General features: G+C 39.3%; 1 protein-coding gene across 1 annotated transcript in view; it reads left to right on the top strand.

Annotated features, from left to right (window-relative positions):
* MNAT1 (MNAT1 component of CDK activating kinase) overlaps nucleotides 1–19,548 on the top strand; it is a 144,890-nt gene that overhangs the window by 48,762 nt on the left and 76,580 nt on the right. Inside the window, exons 2-5 of the mRNA XM_070750689.1 lie at nucleotides 963–1,115; nucleotides 2,167–2,240; nucleotides 12,507–12,610; nucleotides 13,684–13,824. Coding sequence (XP_070606790.1) covers nucleotides 963–1,115; nucleotides 2,167–2,240; nucleotides 12,507–12,610; nucleotides 13,684–13,824 — 472 coding nt within the window. The remainder of the gene's footprint in view (nucleotides 1–962; nucleotides 1,116–2,166; nucleotides 2,241–12,506; nucleotides 12,611–13,683; nucleotides 13,825–19,548) is intronic.

The following is a 19,548-nucleotide window of genomic DNA, read 5'->3' on the forward strand; positions in this document are numbered from 1 at the left end:
AGTTGTGTCAGCAGGGACAATCAAATTTCATTTGACAAGATACACATTTTTATTCCCATTGTACTCTTGAGTACACATTTTGTTATTTAGCTTAGATTAAGAATATAACACATAGCGTTTGGAGAAATACAAAAACTCGAATGAGAGTACTCCTAGAAGTAGGAATTGGGTTGACTTGCTTAATAGTGAAAAGGAAATGAAATGTTTAACCATCTCTGCTTACAATATTTATATATCTTATATATCATACATATTCTCTCCTTATCTATCTACCATATCTATCTATCTATCTATCTATCTATCTATCTATCTATCTATCTATCTATCTATCTATCTATCTATCTATCTATCTATCCATCCATCCATCCATCCATCCATCCATCCATCCATCCATCCATCCATCCATCCATCCATCTATCTATCTATATCATATATATTCTCTCCTTATCTCTTATATCATATATATTCTCTCCCTCCCATCTACTTCTCTTCTTTTTTACTTTCTATCTTTATATATATTACTTAATGTCTATTCTCTTCCATATGTATTGTATATTGGACAAAGAATAAATAAATAAAATAAAATAAAATAAATAAAAATACTGTAGAACTGAGAATCTTCTACATTTCTTTCTCTGGGTCACTATCTCCATCTGGAGACTGTAAAAAAGCACTTTCTGAAGATTTTTCCCTTTGCTGGTTCTTGAGAAGGAGAGAGAGGGTCATATTGATTTCATCTTTTTGTGTTGAATGTTTAAGCCAATGCTTATACCAAGTAATTGGATTATTGTTTCTCTGGAATCTTTCACATCTGTAAATATGTTACTCTTTTCTTTCATGCATAGATTTATCTCTCCCTTGAATATAAATAGCAAACATGGATATGAAACTAGCTACTGGACCACCTGTCTATTTTATTACTTATTTATTTTTTTAGCATCAAGTGTTTTTTTCTCTTTCAGTTGTGAAAGCTGTGTGGAGCTGCTGTTTGTTCGGGGATCTGGGAATTGCCAAGAGTGTGATACTCCTTTGCGGAAGAACAACTTCAGAGTACAACTCTTTGAGGATCCAGCTGTTGACAAGGAGGTGGAAATCCGTAAGAAGGTGTTGAAAATGTAAGTATCAGAAAGCCTCAATTAAGAGAAGCCACCCCTTTTTGGGGGTTTGTGTTTCCAAATTCATTTAGCCATGTGTGTTGAAAGGCTTTGTTTAAAATATTTGCAAAATAGTCTTATCTTGGATCTCAATATATTACTCAGGAACGTATTTTTTTCTGGTTTCTAATATTTTTCTTCTCTTTAAAAACAAAAACAAAATAGGGCAGAGCAAAGACACCTGATTTGTGCATAAATATTGTTCCATATGCCAACATTTCAGGCAAGAAACTTCAGTTCCTTCTCTTAATTCTAACGTGTTGGGGGTTTTAGTGCTTCATTGTTAACATGACAAGCTGGTGGTGAGATTTGAACTGCTGAACTACAGCTAGCAGTTAGCTGAAGTAGCCTGCAGTGCTGCACTCTAACCACTGCGCCACCCCCGCTCATCATCTAGTATTGCAGGCTTATTCTGTCATTGCCAGCAGTTCAATTCTCACCGGTTTAAGATTGACTCAGCCTTCCACAGTGGGTAACATGAGAACCCAGATTGATGGAGGCAATATGCAGACTCTGTAACCACTTAGGGACGGCTGTAAAGCACTATGTAGCGATATATAAGCAAGTGCTATGGCTATTAAATGGAATTAATCAAAACCAGCCAGGTTTCTGAGCATAAAAACTAGCAAGAATTGTATTTTCACTTTTTTCCCCTTTATTGTTCTGTAGCTATAAAATTTACCATAACCGTTTAAAAATATGAGAGACTACCTGGCTTCATGCTTATGTGATCTTGTTCGAGACATTATCACCTGGAAATGAAATTACAAACTTAATTGAGATAATAGTATTCTTAGATCTTTAGACCCTTTATGCATTTGTCATTGTTCTATTCTGTTGACTTTGGGGAAGCATTTTTATTAGCTGCTGATTCACACAAGGTTCAGAAAAGACCAGTCTGTGTGCTTGGCTTCTCAGAAAGGATGGAGAAAGAATGTCAGAAGTTTATATTTTTGAATGCCCCGATGTAATCGTATTGTGGTTTGTTTTTTTAAAATGTCTCTTTGCAAAGATACAATAAAAGAGAGGATGACTTCCCCAACTTAGCAGAATACAATGATTTCCTGGAAGAAGTGGAAGAAATTGGTAAGTTCTAATGTGTGCATATTAGATGCCCTGCATGCTTTTATTTCCTGCCAGCCTCATTGAATGTTGAAGCTGAGCCTTTCTTCCGTGATCTTTATTGGCGCACTTGATGATTGGCTAATTACTTTCTCCTTGCATTTTTAATAAAGAACTCTTCAATTCGAGGGATGTATCTTGGTAATAAAAGCATAAAAAATTGGATGGATGGGTGGATGGATAGATAGATAGATAGATAGATAGATAGATAGATAGATAGATAGATAGATAGATAGATGGTGTTGTGGTTAGCTCTGGCCCAGCTCCTGCCCCAAGGAATGTGCAGGTGGATGTGGGGGAGACATCCACATGCCATAGGCCTGTTTTGCTCCCGATGGAATCTGCCGATGAAGCCTCCTCTGACCAAGGAAGCATGAGTGACAGGGAAGAGGGGAGTTTGGCAGACAGCCCAGGAGGAGATCAATCATCTGTATCATCCTTGGATTCTGAACAAGAATTAATGACACATCCACGCATGCGTAGAGTGATGCATAGGAGACAACAACTGAAGGATTATTACAAGAGAAAATGAGGCCACCTGTGGTTGGGTGGGGCTCCAGTAATTAGGGCTGCTGCTATAAATAGCAGCATGTGGGTTTGGCCGTTGTGAAAGAGTATCTGATTGCAGTTCTTCAGGAATCGTGTGTTGCTGTTTTCTGGACTTTGTTGATTTTTCACGCCTTTGAAACCAAAGCAGAGCAAAGTGTGTGTGTGTGTGTGTGTGTGTGTGTGTGTCTCACTTCCTTGGAAGAAGAAGGGATGTGAACTTTCTTCACAGCTGCTAGCTAAGTACTTAATGACTGCTTAAGGGAAATTGTACAGACTACTGGGTTGTTTTTGGGATGAGTGCTCTTTGCAATACAAAAAGAGTGCTTAGTTTATTTTGAATTTTGTGATAAAGAACATTATTTTGAATTTTCAAACGTGTGTGTCTGAAATTTGTATTCTTGAATTTTCGGGAGGCTCCTACCAGAGAGCCCGGCAGAACAGATAGGTAGGTAGGTAGGTAGGTAGGTAGGTAGGTAGATAGATAGATAGATAGATAGATAGATAGATAGATAGATAGATAGATAGATAGTAGGGATGGGTTGTGGCATGGGGGGAAACACATGCCACAAATGTGGTTATAAAAAAATGCTTCGTAGGTTATTGCTGGGACTGCAACAGAAAAACTCCCTGAAAGTCAAAGTTTAATTAGAATTTTAAGATTGTTTTTTAAAGGTATTAATTGGATTGTTATTATTGTTTCTTGTTTATCTGTACATGCTGCGAGCCGCCCCGAGTCCTCGGAGAGGGGCGGCATACAAATCCAATCCAATCCAATCCAATCCAATCCAATCCAATCCAATCCAATCCAATCCAATCCAATCAAAGGAGTACCGTTCCCATTCAGTTCTTAATCTTGGCTTCCATTTGCCTTTACTCACCATGACAGTAGCCAGATGTACCCCTTCTAATCCTTGCTGCTTCAAGTGCAGTAGCCGGGAGGGCTTGAAACATTTGACCTTGCGTACCATTTTGGCAATGTATTTACGGGGCTAATGCAAAAGGACAGAAGTTAAAGAGCAAGAGGAAATCTCTCTTTCTCTCTCTCTCTCTCTCTCTTCCTTTGTTGGATATTCAGGCCTACAGATGCTATGGCTTGGGGCCTGTCCCGTTTTGGTGGCAGCTGTAAGACAACATTCTCATTGGGGAACGTTGACCTAACGGATTGGGTGGGAAATAGGATCTTTCTTGCACTGGAGACCAAGGCGTGTTAATAGGGGAGAGATCTATGTGCTCTTTGAGGTCTTGTTAATATTTAATGCCTTCCCTCTATTTATGGCTATACTCCAGTGAGCTTTTAGTCTGCATATTTCAATCAAATCCCGCTCTCCTTACCCTGCACAGGAGTTATCTGAGTATAGGTGGCGAGATGTGCATGACCTTTAGGGCCGTGTGCCCCCAATCCTTTCCCTCTAAGAAATCCCCTGGATCTATTAGCTCTTATTTTGCTATCTGGGCATTTATTATTTATTTTTTATTTATTTATTTATTAGATTTGTATGCCGCAGAGAGGGGCGAGTCTGTTGGTTTTGTGTGGTAATTTTATTCATTCACTTTCCTCTTTCTGTTTCTGCCCTGCTTTTAACTATATCACTATATCATAAAAAGAAGCCAAATGTGAGTAATAGTAAGCACATTTGGTTATGTGCGAGTAGACATTATCTGACAAGGGTGGTGACTTGCAGTGCCGCTGTTGTTTATTTTACTTTCAATAGTCCTGTTTCTTATTGTATTCAAAAAATAATCGAGTGGGCATAAGTTCTGAGTATTGTATTGGCAGTTCTGTGTTAGCAAATACTTCAGAAGAAAAGGATTTAGGGGTAGTGATTTCTGACAGTCTCAAAATGGGTGAACAGTGCAGTCAGGCGGTAGGGAAAGCAAGTAGGATGCTTGGCTGCATAGCTAGAGGTATAACAAGCAGGAAGAGGGAGATTATGATCCCGCTATATAGAATGCTGGTGAGACCACATTTGGAATACTGTGTTCAGTTCTGGAGACCTCACCTACAAAAAGATATTGACAAAATTGAACGGGTCCAAAGACGGGCTACAAGAATGGTGGAAGGTCTTAAGCATAAAACGTATCAGGAAAGACTTAATGAACTCAATCTGTATAGTCTGGAGGACAGAAGGAAAAGGGGGGACATGATCGAAACATTTAAATATATTAAAGGGTTAAATAAGGTCCAGGAGGGAAGTGTTTTTAATAGGAAAGTGAACACAAGGACAAGGGGACACAATCTGAAGTTAGTTGGGGGAAAGATCAAAAGCAACATGAGAAAATATTATTTTACTGAAAGAGTAGTAGATCCTTGGAAGAAACTTCCAGCAGACGTGGTAGATAAATCCACAGTAACTGAATTTAAACATGCCTGGGATAAACATATATCCATCCTAAGATAAAATACAGAAAATAGTATAAGGGCAGACTAGATGGACCAGGAGGTCTTTTTCTGCCGTCAGACTTCTATGTTTCTATGTTTCCTGTGCTCAATCGCGGATCGAGCCTTGGTCCTGTGTTGCTTGGACTACTGCAATGCACTCTATATGGGGCTGCCCTTGAAGAATATCCATATGTTGCAGTGGGCACAGAATGCAGCCATGAGAACAATTCTTGGAGCCTCTAAAATAGCCCATCTTACATTGCTGTTCCATGAGCTGGTTGCTAGTTTGCTTCCAGGTCCAATTCAAGGTGTTGGTTATTTATTTTATTTATTTATTTATTTATTTATTAAATTTGTATGCCGCCCCTCTCCGTAGACTCGGGGCGGCTCACAACAGTAATAGAAAACAATATATAATACAAATCTAATAATTAAAAGTAAAAACCCATAATTTAAAAAACATGCACACAACATACCATACATAAACAGTATAGGCCTGGGGAAGTTATCTCAGTTCCCCCATGCCTGATGGCAGAGGTGGGTTTTAAGGAGTTTATGAAAGGCAAGGAGGGTGGAGTTCTAATCTCAGGGGGGAGCTGGTTCCAGAGGGTCAGGGCTGTCACAGAGAAGGCTCTTCCCCTGGGACCCGCCAAATGACATTGTTTAGTCGACGGGACCCAGAGAAGGCCAACTCTGTGGGACCTAATCGGTCGCTGGAATTCATCTTTAAGGCCCTTCATAGCAGGAGTCCAAGTTACCAGGCTAGATGGGTTAGCTGAATTGGCAGTAGGGGCATGCTGCAGGCTCCATCCATCAAGGAATTTGAGCTGGTGGAGTCCAGGGGAAGAGCCTTTTCAGATGCGGCTCCTGGCCTTTGGAAGATTATGCCTTTCAAGGTGAAATCTGCACCCTCTTTTGACCTTGCGAAAGGGCCTGAAGACCTGGTTCTGCCAACTGGCATGGGGGATGCATCATTCTGGAGGTAGTTCATGGAGTGGATAAGACCACCTCTCCCTCCCCCCCACCACCCTGTATGCATGGTATCCTCTTCCTACCCTTCCCTAAAGCTAATTTTGAACTAATATTATTTATTGTTTTAATTTTAAATTTTTCTATTTGTTTTTAATGATTGTAAGCTTCCTAGTGTCACTTCCAGGTTAGATGGGTGGCATACACATCAAATCAAATCAAATCAAATCAAAAATACATAAAATATGAAATGTAAAAATAAAATATTAACATAAGATAACATAACACATAACATAACAATATATAACAACACATAACATAACATAACATTTATTTATTTATTTTTATTTATTTATTAGATTTGTATGCCGCCCCTCTCCGTAGACTCGGGGTGGCTAACAACAATAATAAAACAGCGTATGACAAATCTAATATTTAAAATAGCTAAAAATCCTTATTAAAAACCAAACATACACACAAACATACCATGCATAAATTGTATAGGCCTGGGGGGAAGGAATAACATGACATGACATGACATGACATGACATGACATGACATGACATGACATGACATGACATGACATGACATGACATAACATAAACATAACAATATTAGAGTAGGGTAGAATAGAATAGAATAGAATCAAGCATTTACTGGTCATTATTAGATAAGACAGGTGATACAGGTGAAACAAAGCTGATATCAGGTATGATCAGGCAGGAAGGTGAGATAACACACAATTAGAAACATAGAAACATAGAAGATTGACGGCAGAAAAAGACATCATGGTCCATCCAGTCCAGTGTTTTTCAACCAGTGTGCCGTGGCACACTAGTGTGCTGCGAGACATGGTCAGGTGTGCCGCGAAGCTCAGAGAAAGAAAACAAGAGAGAAAGAAAGAGAGAGAAAGAGAAAGCAAGCAAGAGAGAAAGAAAGCAAGAGAAAAAGCAAGCAAGAGAGAGAGAGAAAGAAAGCAAGAGAGAGAGCAAGAGAGAGAGAGAAAGAGAGGGAGGGAAGGTGGGAGAGAGAAAGACATAGAGGGAGGTAGGGAGGGAGAGAGAAAGAGAGCAAAAAAGAGGAAAGAAGGAAGAGAGAAAGAAAGAGGGATGGAGAGAGAGAAAAAGAGGAAGGGAGAGAAAGAGGGAGAGAGAAATAGAGCGAAAGGGAGGAAGAGAGATAATTTTTTTGTCCAATATTTTTTTAGCCCCCCCCCCCTCAATGTGCCCCATGGTTTTGTAAATGTAAAAAATGTGCCGCGGCTCAAAAAAGGTTGAAAATCACTGATCCAGTCTGCCCTTATACTATTTCCTGTATTTTATCTTAGGATGGATATATGTTTATCCCAGGCCTGTTTAAATTCAGTTCGTGTGGATTTACCAACCGCGTCTGCTGGAAGTTTGTTCCAAGCATCTACTACTCTTTCAGTAAAATAATATTTTCTCACGTTGCTTCTGATCTTTCAATTAGCAAGAAGCAAGTACAAATGTCACTTTGTTCAAAAGTTCAGTTATTCCAATTCTGACTGAAGAGCCAATTCAGACTGAGGAACCTTATGCAGTGAGATGAAGTCCAGTGATTCTTTTTGTCATCCAGTCTCGGTGGGCGACAAGCAACAGTTCTTTCTAGCCATCAGTGCCAAACAGCTTGAACAAAAGACCAGCAGCTCCCTCTCCTGGTGAGGTACCACACTGAGTGAGGTAGATGGGCCTGAGCACCCAGCGCAGTGGTTGGAGAGTTGTGGCGCAGCTGGATTGATTTCCCCCCCCCCTCAGCACTAGAAATTTGACTAGTTATTATTTTGAATGCATTCATACACGCCTGTCTCATGCGTCCAAGTTAAATTGCCTTATAAGTTAAATTGGAATTTTCTTCTTTTGATTTTTGAGGGCTTTTTTTCAAATAGAAACATAGAAACATAGAAGATTGACGGTAGAAAAAGACCTCATGGTCCATTTAGTCTGCCCTTATACTATTTTCTGTATTTTATCTTAGGATGGATATATGTTTATCCCAGGCATGTTTAAATTCAGTTACTGTGGATTTATCTACCACGTCTGCTGGAAGTTTGTTCCAAGGATCTACTACTCTTTCAGTAAAATAATATTTTCTCATGTTGCTTTTGATCTTTCCCCCAACTAACTTCAGATTGTGTCCCCTTGTCCTTGTGTTCACTTTCCTATTAAAAACACTTCCCTCCTGGACCTTATTTAACCCTTTAATATATTTAAATGTTTCGATCATGTCCCCCCTTTTCCTTCTGTTCTCCAGACTATACAGATTGAGTTCATTAAGTCTTTCCTGATACGTTTTATGCTTAAGACCTTCCACCATTCTTGTAGCCCGCCTTTGGACCCGTTCTATTTTCTCAATATCTTTTTGTAGGTGAGGTCTCCAGAACTGAACACAGTACTCCAAATGTGGTCTCACCAGAATTCTATATAGCGGGATCATAATCTCCCTCTTCCTGCTTGTTATACCTCTAGCTATGCAGCCAGAAATCACTACCCCTAAATCCTTCTCTTCTGAAGTATTTGCTAACACAGAACTGCCGATACAATACTCAGATTGAGGATTCCTTTTCCCCAAATATGAAAGTGGTATTAAAAACAATGTGCTTTGTGCTGTAGCTTAACATGCCGGCATGTAAAAGAAAGAGAGAGATGGACAAAAGTACAGTTGTCTATCTCCTTTTTCCTTTCTCCTTCAGATTGTGAAGGCCTAAAACAGGTTTATTTGGAAATGTATGTTGTGCTCAAATAAGAAAGACTTTTCTTTTTATTTAATAATAGTTTTTACTTAAATTATTTAAAAACATAACAAAAAATAAACAAACATACATTTACAAAATACAAAAAGAAAAAGAAGAAGAAAAAAAGAAACCAAACAAGAAAGACTTTTCTAAGTTGTCTTCATAACAGTCATCTGTATTAATGCTCACATGAGAAATTTGCTTCCTGAAGTAGAGTAACAATGGGCCCTCAAGGTCATTATATTCTCTCCCAGGTTGACAAGTGGGCATTCTGGGAATTGCAGTCCTAGCCTAGTTGAAGGTGCTACGTTGTGAGTAGGTGCCCTATGGGTGTTCAAACAGGGATGGATTCTAACTTACCTTGCTGCCAGTTCACTTCCTCCCACGCCGGATGGCTGAGCATTGTGGGCGTACATGTGCTTTGCACATGAGCAAATGTGCAATGCCAAAAAATCCATTAAAAAAAAAGACCAAAAACAAGATGGTGACCGCATGAACAGTGCTGGAAACATGGCTTCTGCACATGCGCAGAAACCCCTCCCCCCCAAAAATTCTCCAAAAATCTCCCAAATCCCCAAACAAAACAAAAAAATACAACCACCACCCAAAATCCAAAAACAAGATGGCGACCACATGTTGGAAACTCAGCTTGTGCGCATGCACACAAAAAAAAAACCTTGAAAAAATAAAAATCTTTTAAAAAATTATCCCATTTTTTTAAAAAAATGGTGCCCACAGACTGGCACTGTGACATCACCAGCAGGTTGCTACTGGTTCACGTGAACTAGTCCAAACTGAGAGGAACCCACCACTGTGTTCAAAGCTAGTTATGTTAATTAATTAATTAATTAATTAATTAATTAATTAATAATAATAATAATAATAATAATAATTTATTAGATTTGTATGCCGCCCCTCTCTGAAGACTCAGGGCGGCTCCCAACAACAATAAACAATATGGTACAAATCCAATAATTAAAACTATAGTTAAAAAACCCACTATCAATAAAAACAGTCAACACTACCCAATCATAACCACACAGAAATCTTACTAGCCAAAGGGGATATATCAATTACCCCATGCCTGGCGACATAGATAGGTCTTCAGAGTGTTGTGGAAGGCGAGGAGGGTGGGGGCAGTTTGAATTTCCGGGGGGAGTTGATTCCAGAAGGCCAGGGCCAGCACAGAGAAGGCTCTTCCCCTGGGTCCCACCAAATGACATTGTTTAGTCGATGAGACCTGGAGAAGGCCGACTCTGTGGGACCTGAACGGCCGCTGGGATTCATGCGGCAGAAGGCAGTCCCGTAGGATGGTGCCACTGAGGACATTTCATAGATGATGTTCTGATAAAAAGTTAATTAATAGTACAGTGATCTCTCGGTTAGCGCGGGGGTTACGTTCCAAGACCTCCCGCGCTAACCGATTTCCGCGTTATACTGGATGCGGAAGTAAAAACCACCATCTGCGCATGTGCGCCATTTTTTTCATGGCCGCACATGCGCAGATGGTGGAGTTTGCGTGTGGGCGGCGGGGAAGACCAAGGGAAGTTTCCTTCAGCCGCCCAACAGCTGATCTGCTCCGCAGCACGGAAGCAGCGAGGAGCCGAAGATGGGGTAAAGGCAAAGGGGAAACCCCATCTTCGGCTCCTCGCTGCTGCCGCGCTGCGGAGCGGATCAGGTGTTGGGCGGCTGAAGGAACCTTCCCTTGGTCTTCCTGCCGCCCAGGCAAAGGGGAAACTCCAAGATCGCTTGCCGCTTGCCGCTTTGCAGCTTGGAGCCTTGCTTCGCCTCCTTCGCTGCAATAGGCAAGCGGCAAGCGGCAAGCGATCTTGAGAAAGAGAGAGAAAGGAGGGCGACTTGCCAGTCCACGCCCCCCTGGATGAACAGCCTCGCATGGCCCCAGCGCCGGGCTCCGCTGTTGCCTCCGCCCCCATTCGGCTCTGCAGCTGAGAGGCCTTCCCGGCAGAGCCCTCCCCAACAGCTCCCGCTGCCAGCGCAAAAAAGAAAAGAAAAAGAAATCCCCAAAAGAGGCAGGCACAAAGCGGGGGCACAAGGGGAGCTGCCCGGCAGAGGTTGCTTTTTTTCTTCTCGTGGGCAAGTGGAGGGGGGTAGAGAGAAGGGAGGAAGAGAGTGTGAGAGAGGAAGAAAGAGAGAGAGAAATGATAGAAAAAAGGGGAGAAAAAAGAGAAATGAGAAAATGATTGAAGCATAGTGACAGGAAAGAAAGAGAAAGAGACAGAGAAGTGACTCTTGGTGATGACGTATGACGTCATCGGGTGGGAAAAACCGTGGTATAGCAAAAAAACCATGGAGTATTTTTTAATTAATATTTTTTGAAAAACCGCGTTGCAGCGTTTCGCACTAATCGAGACCGTGCTAATCGAGGGATCACTGTATTCACTTTTACATTCTATTTGGTGCCTTGTTTTTACATTTCTAGGTAACTCATAACTCATAAACAAAATACAATATTGCTTACCAGTTTTAGGAAGCTATTATTATATTAGTAGTTTTATTTGGTTATGTGCATGTGCTTGGGAGCAGCACAAGTTCCACTGTTTTCTCCGCCCCCTTCCACAAAAATCTTATTTTGTGAAAGAGATTATTTATGGCCAAAGTTACTTCCTGCGTTTTCATGACTGAGGATGGACTAGAATCACACGGGAGAAGGTAGTTATTATAATGATACAACCCATTACAGGATCTGGTGGACAATTGCTTTTCTATATTTTTCACATGTTGAATTATTTTATTTCTGAAATAATGAAATAGAGTAAACTTTATTCAATCCATTCCATTCTCCTTTTGATTTTTGAGTTGTTTTGGTAGAACTCACATAAAGTTCTGGCATACTTATGCAAAAATCCAAAATCCAAAATGGAACAAAACACTCTTTAATTGAACTTTAACAATTTTCTGCCTTTTTTATTCTAAACTTCATCAGTAAAAAGAAAGGCTGCCTTATTCTGACTCTAGAATCAGTTTTAGACACTGCTAGACCTCAACTATTTTCTGTATCCTTTGTAGCTTCCCAGTATTCTTATGAGAATTGAGAAGTGTCTGAAATTTAACCCAGAATTTCAAGTATGGTTTAGCCAAAAATTAGTAATGTGGCATTATATAAGAGACATAATTGAGGGCGGGGAGATCACAATCAAAGCTAGATTTTGACATCCGTATTTTTGAAGAATTAATTGCATTTCCAGAAACTTGCTTCTTTTCCTGTGCAGTTGAATTAACATATGAGAGTGTTTGAATTTTGTATTTTTCATGCACAGTGTAATCCTATGACTATCTTTTCATCAGTAGGCTGTTGCTTAATGAAATTATGAAACTACTGAGGATAAAACAAAATTTAAACAGTGTATGAATATAAAAGGTGATAATTTCACCACCAATTTTTAGAAGAAGCTTATTCCAAAATTTCTAATAGTAACTATTATTTTAAAGATAGGAATAGTTTTGGAAATATTATTCTTGGAACTGCTTTTAATGTTTACTGATATATATCTGTCCTCCCCTCCTCTCCCCTCCTCTTCCCTTCCCTTCATTGTTTTTTTTAAAATCAATGTTGATCCAGTATTCAACCTCACCAACAATGTAGATGTAGAAAGCACAAGAAAGAAAATGGAAATCTACCAGAAGGAAAACAAAGAAGTTATTCATAAAAATAAGATCAAATTGGTAAGTTGTGTAGTGCTTGCTTACATTATTCCCCCCCTTGAATTAATTGAAACAAAATACAGTGTTCCTTCGCTTTTCGCGGGGGGATGCGTTCCGAGACCGCCCGCGAAAGTCGAATTTCTGCGAAGTAGAGATGTGGAAGTAAATGCACTATTTTTGGCTATGAATAGTATCACAAGCCTTCCTTTAACACTTTAAACCCCTAAATTGCAATTTTCCATTCCCTTAGCAACCATTCAGATTATTACTCACCATGTTTATTTATTAAAGTTTATTAAAAAAATATTTATTAAAGGCAGACGAAAGTTTGGCGATGACATATGACGTCATCAGGTGGGAAAAACCGTGGTATAGGGAAAATACCCGCAAAGTATTTTTTAATTAATATTTTAAAAAAACCGTGGTATAGACTTTTCGTGAAGTTCGAACCTGCAAAAATCTAGGGAACACTGTAATTCATAGCAAAATATTTAAATGCATCTGTTCCATCCGCTCATCCATTTTTGAATTCCTTTATCTGGTGGCTTTGATATAGGATATAGATATCTGCATTGTCATTTCAACAAGCCACCAGGAAAAATAGAGTAGACTCAGGTGCTCATGACATGTAAGGAAAAACATAGGTGTATTTAGTTTCTCTTCCCACCTTTGCTTAGAATTTTTGAAATGTGGATATAATCTAATCCTTCAGTGAACAAGCAAGGAAAGTGCAAATCATCTGGACATATTTCTATTGTTAGTTTTGAATGTTTGAGAATGAGATTTAGCCTATTTCTTAAGGAAATAGGATCTTGATACTTTTATCTCATTAGCCTGAAAAGCTCACAAAATAACATTGAAATTTATACCCTAGCATTTATTCTTTAAATGTTATTTTGTTATGGGAAAGGATGATATCAGCTCAAGTCTGTGTCAAAATTTAAAAAAAAAACACATTATAACATCCTTGATGTCCACAGTTGACTTTTCCTAAGTGTAGATACTAGCTCCCTTTTTTGGGTTTTCTATTGTGCTAGTCCTGTACCTTAAACAAGTCTCAGCTCAGAAGTATTAATTATTATGGTTCTGCTTAGTCTCGAGAACAAGAGGAGCTGGAAGAGGCGCTGGAGGTTGAACGGCAGGAGAATGAACAGAGGCGGTTTCTTATACAAAAAGAGGAACAAATGCAACAGATGTTGAAGAGGAAGAATAAACAGGAACTTCTGGATAAGTTGGTAAGTAATGAAAGAGACAGGTTTAATAAGCAACTACTTATTACTGATTTCTGAAACGGACTGATTATGTTTCTCTTTTGTATGGCTTATTCCTTTTTTCCTGCCACCAAAGAATAATACTAAAGGATTAAATCAGGGTTTCCTTTATTATCCTTTTACTTTTTGCGATCATTGCAGCTCTTTGCTTATGAAATTCAAGAAGCACCTGCGATCTTTTATTTCTTAGACCATCCAATGGAACGGATTAACAGATTAACAAAAACTGAGATTTCAGGACTGTATATGGATTTGAATACTAGTATTTTTATCCTCTACTGCTTGAATGAGCTAGAGTAGGATATTGGATTTCTTCTCAGAACTGCCTTCTCTCTCTCTCCCTCTCTCTCCTTGTGAATTATGGATATATTGGATATAAATTGGTGGGAGAATAATGCAGAAGCCAACTACATCTACAAAAACTATTAAGGAAACCTAAGCTATCAACCTTGTCTCAAAATTGGCAGGGTCCGTAGGTAACCTGGCAGCAGTGAGCATCCTTGGAAAGACAACTCACCTGCCAGTTAGCATGGAAAAATACACTGAGGGGAGCCAAGTAGTTTGCTGATTGCTTCTTTTGTTAGCTATGGCAGGGAGGAGGAAGACGAAGAGGATGAGAAGTTGGAGTTGTTTGGCTTCAAAGTTGATGGGCATGTATCTAGAGCTGAATTCTTATGAATAGCAATTTCAAAGCTATAAGGGGAAATGCTTCTCTTTAACTTAAGCAAGCCTGTTGGAAGTAACGAAGGGGAAATTGCATGCTGGGCCTCGCCTTTATCCCGTAGTATATTTTTTAAAGCTGTGGATGAATTTATTTTACAGTTTAAAAGAACTTTATGGAGGATATATGCCTTCTAAATCTTATTTCCCATCCCTCTTCAGTCCTTCTTTATATTAAATATTTCCAAATCAGCTTCAGTTTGAAAGAATGTGAAAAAGCAAATAAAAATAGGCTATTCCAACATCTAACATCTCAAGTAGTTACATATATACAAAACAACAAATGGTTTTGAATTTTTGCTTGCAGAATAGAGAAAATAGAATCAAACCGTATCTTATTTATTATTTTATTTAATTATATTTCTATGCTGCCCAACTTCCTAGGGACTCAGGGCGGCTCACAAGAAAAATGAACATGAATCAGTATAAAAACATTTCAATTTAAAATAATTACAGCCATCCATGCATTCATGGGTCAAAATCCCGATTCTTATAGTTAGTCAGTTAACTGTTGTTTCTTTAGTGTTGTACCATCTAAACCAGGCTTGTCAAACTGGTAGCCTGAAGTGGAACCTTGCCTAAAATTTGCTGAAATTTAGATAGCTTATATCCACAGCATTCCTTTTGTCCACCAAAATATTTATTTTGTTAAAGGAGACAATAAACTTTATTTAATATGACTTATTATTATCATTATTATTATTATTATTATTATTATTATTATTATTATTATTATTATTATTTTTACAAAATCTTGATGACTCTTAGGAATCATAGCATTATCTATATGATGGCTATATTTTATTACTGGCTGTAACACCATTTTAGGTACTGATGTTAGGTTCAGGTTCAATGGGATTCTCTATTTTCCCCTTTCTTGAAAAGGAAGGGTTGCATTTGTTATTTTCTCATTCTTTGGCACTTCCCCAATTCCATAGTTCTCCTCAAAGTTAAACAATAACAGAACTGACAATGTTTAGCCACCTCCGGACTTCCGTTATTATTATTATTATTTATTAGATTTGTATGCCGCCCCTTTGCGCTGCTGGGATTTCGCTGAGGCTTCCCTCGCTGGGAAACCCCACATCCCGACTTCCGTTGCCAAAGAAGCACCCGTTTTTGTGATCCTGGGATTCCCCTGCTGGGAGTCCCCTGCAGCATCACAAAAACATGGAAGTCTGGAGGTGGGGTTTCCCTTGGAGGGGAGCTTTCACCTGGCAACGGAAGTCCGGAGGTGGGGCATCCCAGTGGCGGCGGTGGGTTCGTAAGGTGAAAATAGTTCGGAAGAAGAGGCAAAAAAAATCTTATCCCCGGGTTCCTATCTCGAAAAGTTCGTATGATGAGGGGTTTGTAAGACGAGATATCACTGTAATTAGTATAGCACAGTCTTTTGCCATGCTGACCCGCCTAAAGGAGGGTCCCTCCTCAGGAGTGAAATGTTCTGGGATTGTTTGTGCTTGTCAGTCATTGGAGAGCTGGCTGCAAAGGCAGCATGAGGCTCCGCCCACTTGCCGGGATGCCGCCATCTTTTACCCTCTGTGCATTCGCAGAGGGTAAAAGAACTAAAATGGTGGAGGGTGGGTGGAGCCTTGTACTGCCTTCACAACTGGCTGTCCGACACCTGACAGGCACGAGCGAACCGGGAGCCTTTCACCCCCTTTCCTCCTCCCAGCTAAGTGTAAGAATACTGAACAAGATAATATTTTTTGCTCTCATATGGCAAAGGAAGAACATATAGAGGAAGCATTCCTGAATGTAGATGTACCTTACATATATTCAGACTATGAAAGTCAATTCAAAATAGCTTTATCACTAACAGTTTACTTTTTATAATGACTTAAGAGAGGAAAAGGGAGAGAAAGCTTACAGTGAGTCACCAAAATGTTTCCAACTCAAATTTAAATGCTCTTTTAATTTAGATGAGCTGAACATTGTTTTCTTATAAAGCAAATTGGTTTTACTGGAAATCCATTTTGCCAAATGCCTTGCAAAAAAGAGCAGTTATAAATAATCGTTAGAATGTGACCAAAATAGGTAATTGAAAGACATCTGGGTACACATCGTTACTAAACATTGTTACTAAACATATCTAAATACATTGTTAATGACCAAAAGATATCTAAATACATTGTTAATGACTGAAAGGTAAAATGAAGGGCAGGAGGAAAAAATGTTCTTGTTTGTGTTATTTTTCTTCCCCTAAGGAAATTACTCTCAATCTTTTTTTTTTTTTTTGTTTAAGGCTTACTTCAAAAGTTAATTATGTGAAGAATACTCCTGATTCTAAAATATGCTTAAATATTCCAAAATAGTTGTGTTTACTATTAGGGATTTTCAAGATTCTTCTCAAGATTCTCATTCAATAACAGTAATTACTGTATAATGTTTTTTCTGTTCATTCTTGTCCAGTTCTCAGAGATTGTCTGGACAGTTTTCTGGACAGTTTTTCAGAAGTGGTTTGCCATTGTTCACTTCCTAGGGCAAAGAGAAAGTGACTGGCCAATGTCATCCAGCTGGCTTTGGGCCCAAGGAGTGACTACAATTTATGTTCTCTTGATTTCTAATTTGGATGCCTTAACCACTACACAAAACTGCCTTCTAGTGCATAAATACAGTGGTACCTCATCATACAAACTTAATTGGTTCCAGGAGGAGGTTCGTAAGGTGAAAAGTTAGTAAGATGAAACAATGTTTCCCATAGGAATCAATGTAAAAGCAAATAATGCGTGCAAATCCTTCAGGAAAATCCCAAACTTTAGAAGGGAGGCGAACAGAGGGCAGGGAGGAGCAGCTAAAGGGGGCGAGTGGAAGAAGCAAGGCTAGGCTAAAGGGTGAGTGGGAAGGAAGAAAGGCAAGGGGGGGCGCCCCTCCCTTTTCTTTCTTCAAAAGACACCGTTTCAGTTCCTTTGCAAGCATGTTGTTCTCTGCAAAAATTTTCCTCCCCCAAGCTGCCCCTCCCTCCTCCCTTTTCTTTCTTAAAAAGACACCCTTTCAGTTCCTTTGCAAGCATGTTGTTCTCTGCAAAAATTTTCCTCCCCCAAGCTGCCCCTCCCTCCTCCCTTTTCTTTCTTAAAAAGACACCCTTTCAGTTCCTTTGCAAGCACGTTGTTCTCTGCAAAATTTTTCCTCCTCCAAGCTGCCCCTCCCTCCTCCCTTTTCTTTCTTAAAAAGACACCCTTTCAGTTCCTTTGCAAGCACGTTGTTCTCTGCAAAAATTTTCCTCCCCCAAGCTGCCCCTCCCTCCTCCCTTTTCTTTCTTAAAAAGACACCCTTTCAGTTCCTTTGCAAGCACGTTGTTCTCTGCAAAATGTTTCCTACTCCAAGCAGCCCCTCCCTTTTCTTTCTTCAAAAAAGGGGAAAAAAAGAAACCCCTTCATCCCAGCAGCAGCTGCTTGGGTTTGTAAGGTGAAAATAGTTCGGAAGAAGAGGCAAAAAAATCTTAAACACCGGGTTCGTATCTTGAAAAGTTCGTTAGAAGAGGCGTTCGTAAGATGAGGTACCACTGTATATGTATTTTGGTGTTCTTTTGCTGTTAAAGTAGAACTATCTATTACATTACATGACATTAATTTATTTATTTGGATTTCTAGGCCGCCCTTCTCCAGGGGACTATAAGCCCATATTTTAACCTATGACTGATCTATTTTCTGTCTATTATGTGATTGGAGGATCATTTATGCATTTCAAAAGTCATAGTAAGCCAACAATTCCATTATGAATAAGAAATTGTGTCTCTTCCCTCATCTCTAAGGAATTACAGCAAGTAGATCAACCCATCTTTTCACATTATAAAATGGGTAATAGGCACTGCACAGAAACAAATATCAGTTAGAATACCAATTGGAAAATATGAAAAAAATGCTTCATTTGAAATAGGGGTTTATGTTATTCTAAATATTTTTATGGTAAGTGGATTCAGGTTGCAATTCTGTTTCGGTAAGCTGGAATCTGTGTTTAGTTGCTCCAATTCGTTAATGAAAAGACAATCTAAAACTATAAAAGTAGAATTAAAGTGGAAATATGGAATGTTAGAAGCCTGAACTTTGGAAAGCTCAAAATAGTGAAAGGGATTTGACTGCCCATTGACATCTTAAACAACAGTTAATTGAAATGGATGGGAATTGGACGCTATCACTTAGAAAACAAACATTTTACTGTTCAGGAACAAAAACTAAAGAAGGAACTATGGTGCTTTCATACTTAGGAAAGATATAGCAACAGCAATACTTAGCTAGCTACAGTGAAATAATATCCTCTGGATTTTGTAGGCACCCCTTTATTATACAATTTATGTTCCACTCACTGATGCAGAATAAGAGGTTGACAAGTTTTATGGTCAAGTTTAATGTGAAATTGATGCAATATGCAAGCAGGATGTGCCACACATGGTTGGAAACAAGATTAGCAAAATTGGAGATTTTTTGGCAGGTAAGAACATAGTCCTGTGCGATTTAAGAAACAGAAATAAAGCATGAGAATGGCATAGCAGGTTCTGCCAATCCAGTGATATTTTTCATTGCTAACATAGTCTTCAGATAATCAAGACACCACCTATATAAATAGACATCACCAGGTGGAGTACACAGAAATCAAATTGACTATATTAATTACACAAGGAGGTGGAAAAGCTCAGTTATAATAGCAAAGATCTACCCAGAGGCTGACTGCAGAACAGACCATAAGCCAGAGGTGGGTTCCTCATGGTTTGGACTGGTTCCCCAGAACCGGTAGCAAATTGCTGATGATGTTACAATAACGTCATGGAACTGGTTTAGTTGGTGCTGGTCCGTAGGCACTGCCATCTTTTGTTTTGAATTTTTTGGGATTTTTGGGAGAAGGGAATTTTTTTTCTTCTGCGTATGTGCAGAAGTTGAGTTTCCAGAACTTTGCATGCATCGCCATCTTGTTTTCAGTTTTTTCCCCACTACTGCGCATTCGCGTGCGGGTGGCACTGGAGGAAGCGAACCG

This window comes from Erythrolamprus reginae, chromosome 1 (assembly GCF_031021105.1).
Source record: "Erythrolamprus reginae isolate rEryReg1 chromosome 1, rEryReg1.hap1, whole genome shotgun sequence".
Lineage (NCBI taxonomy): Eukaryota > Metazoa > Chordata > Lepidosauria > Squamata > Dipsadidae > Erythrolamprus > Erythrolamprus reginae.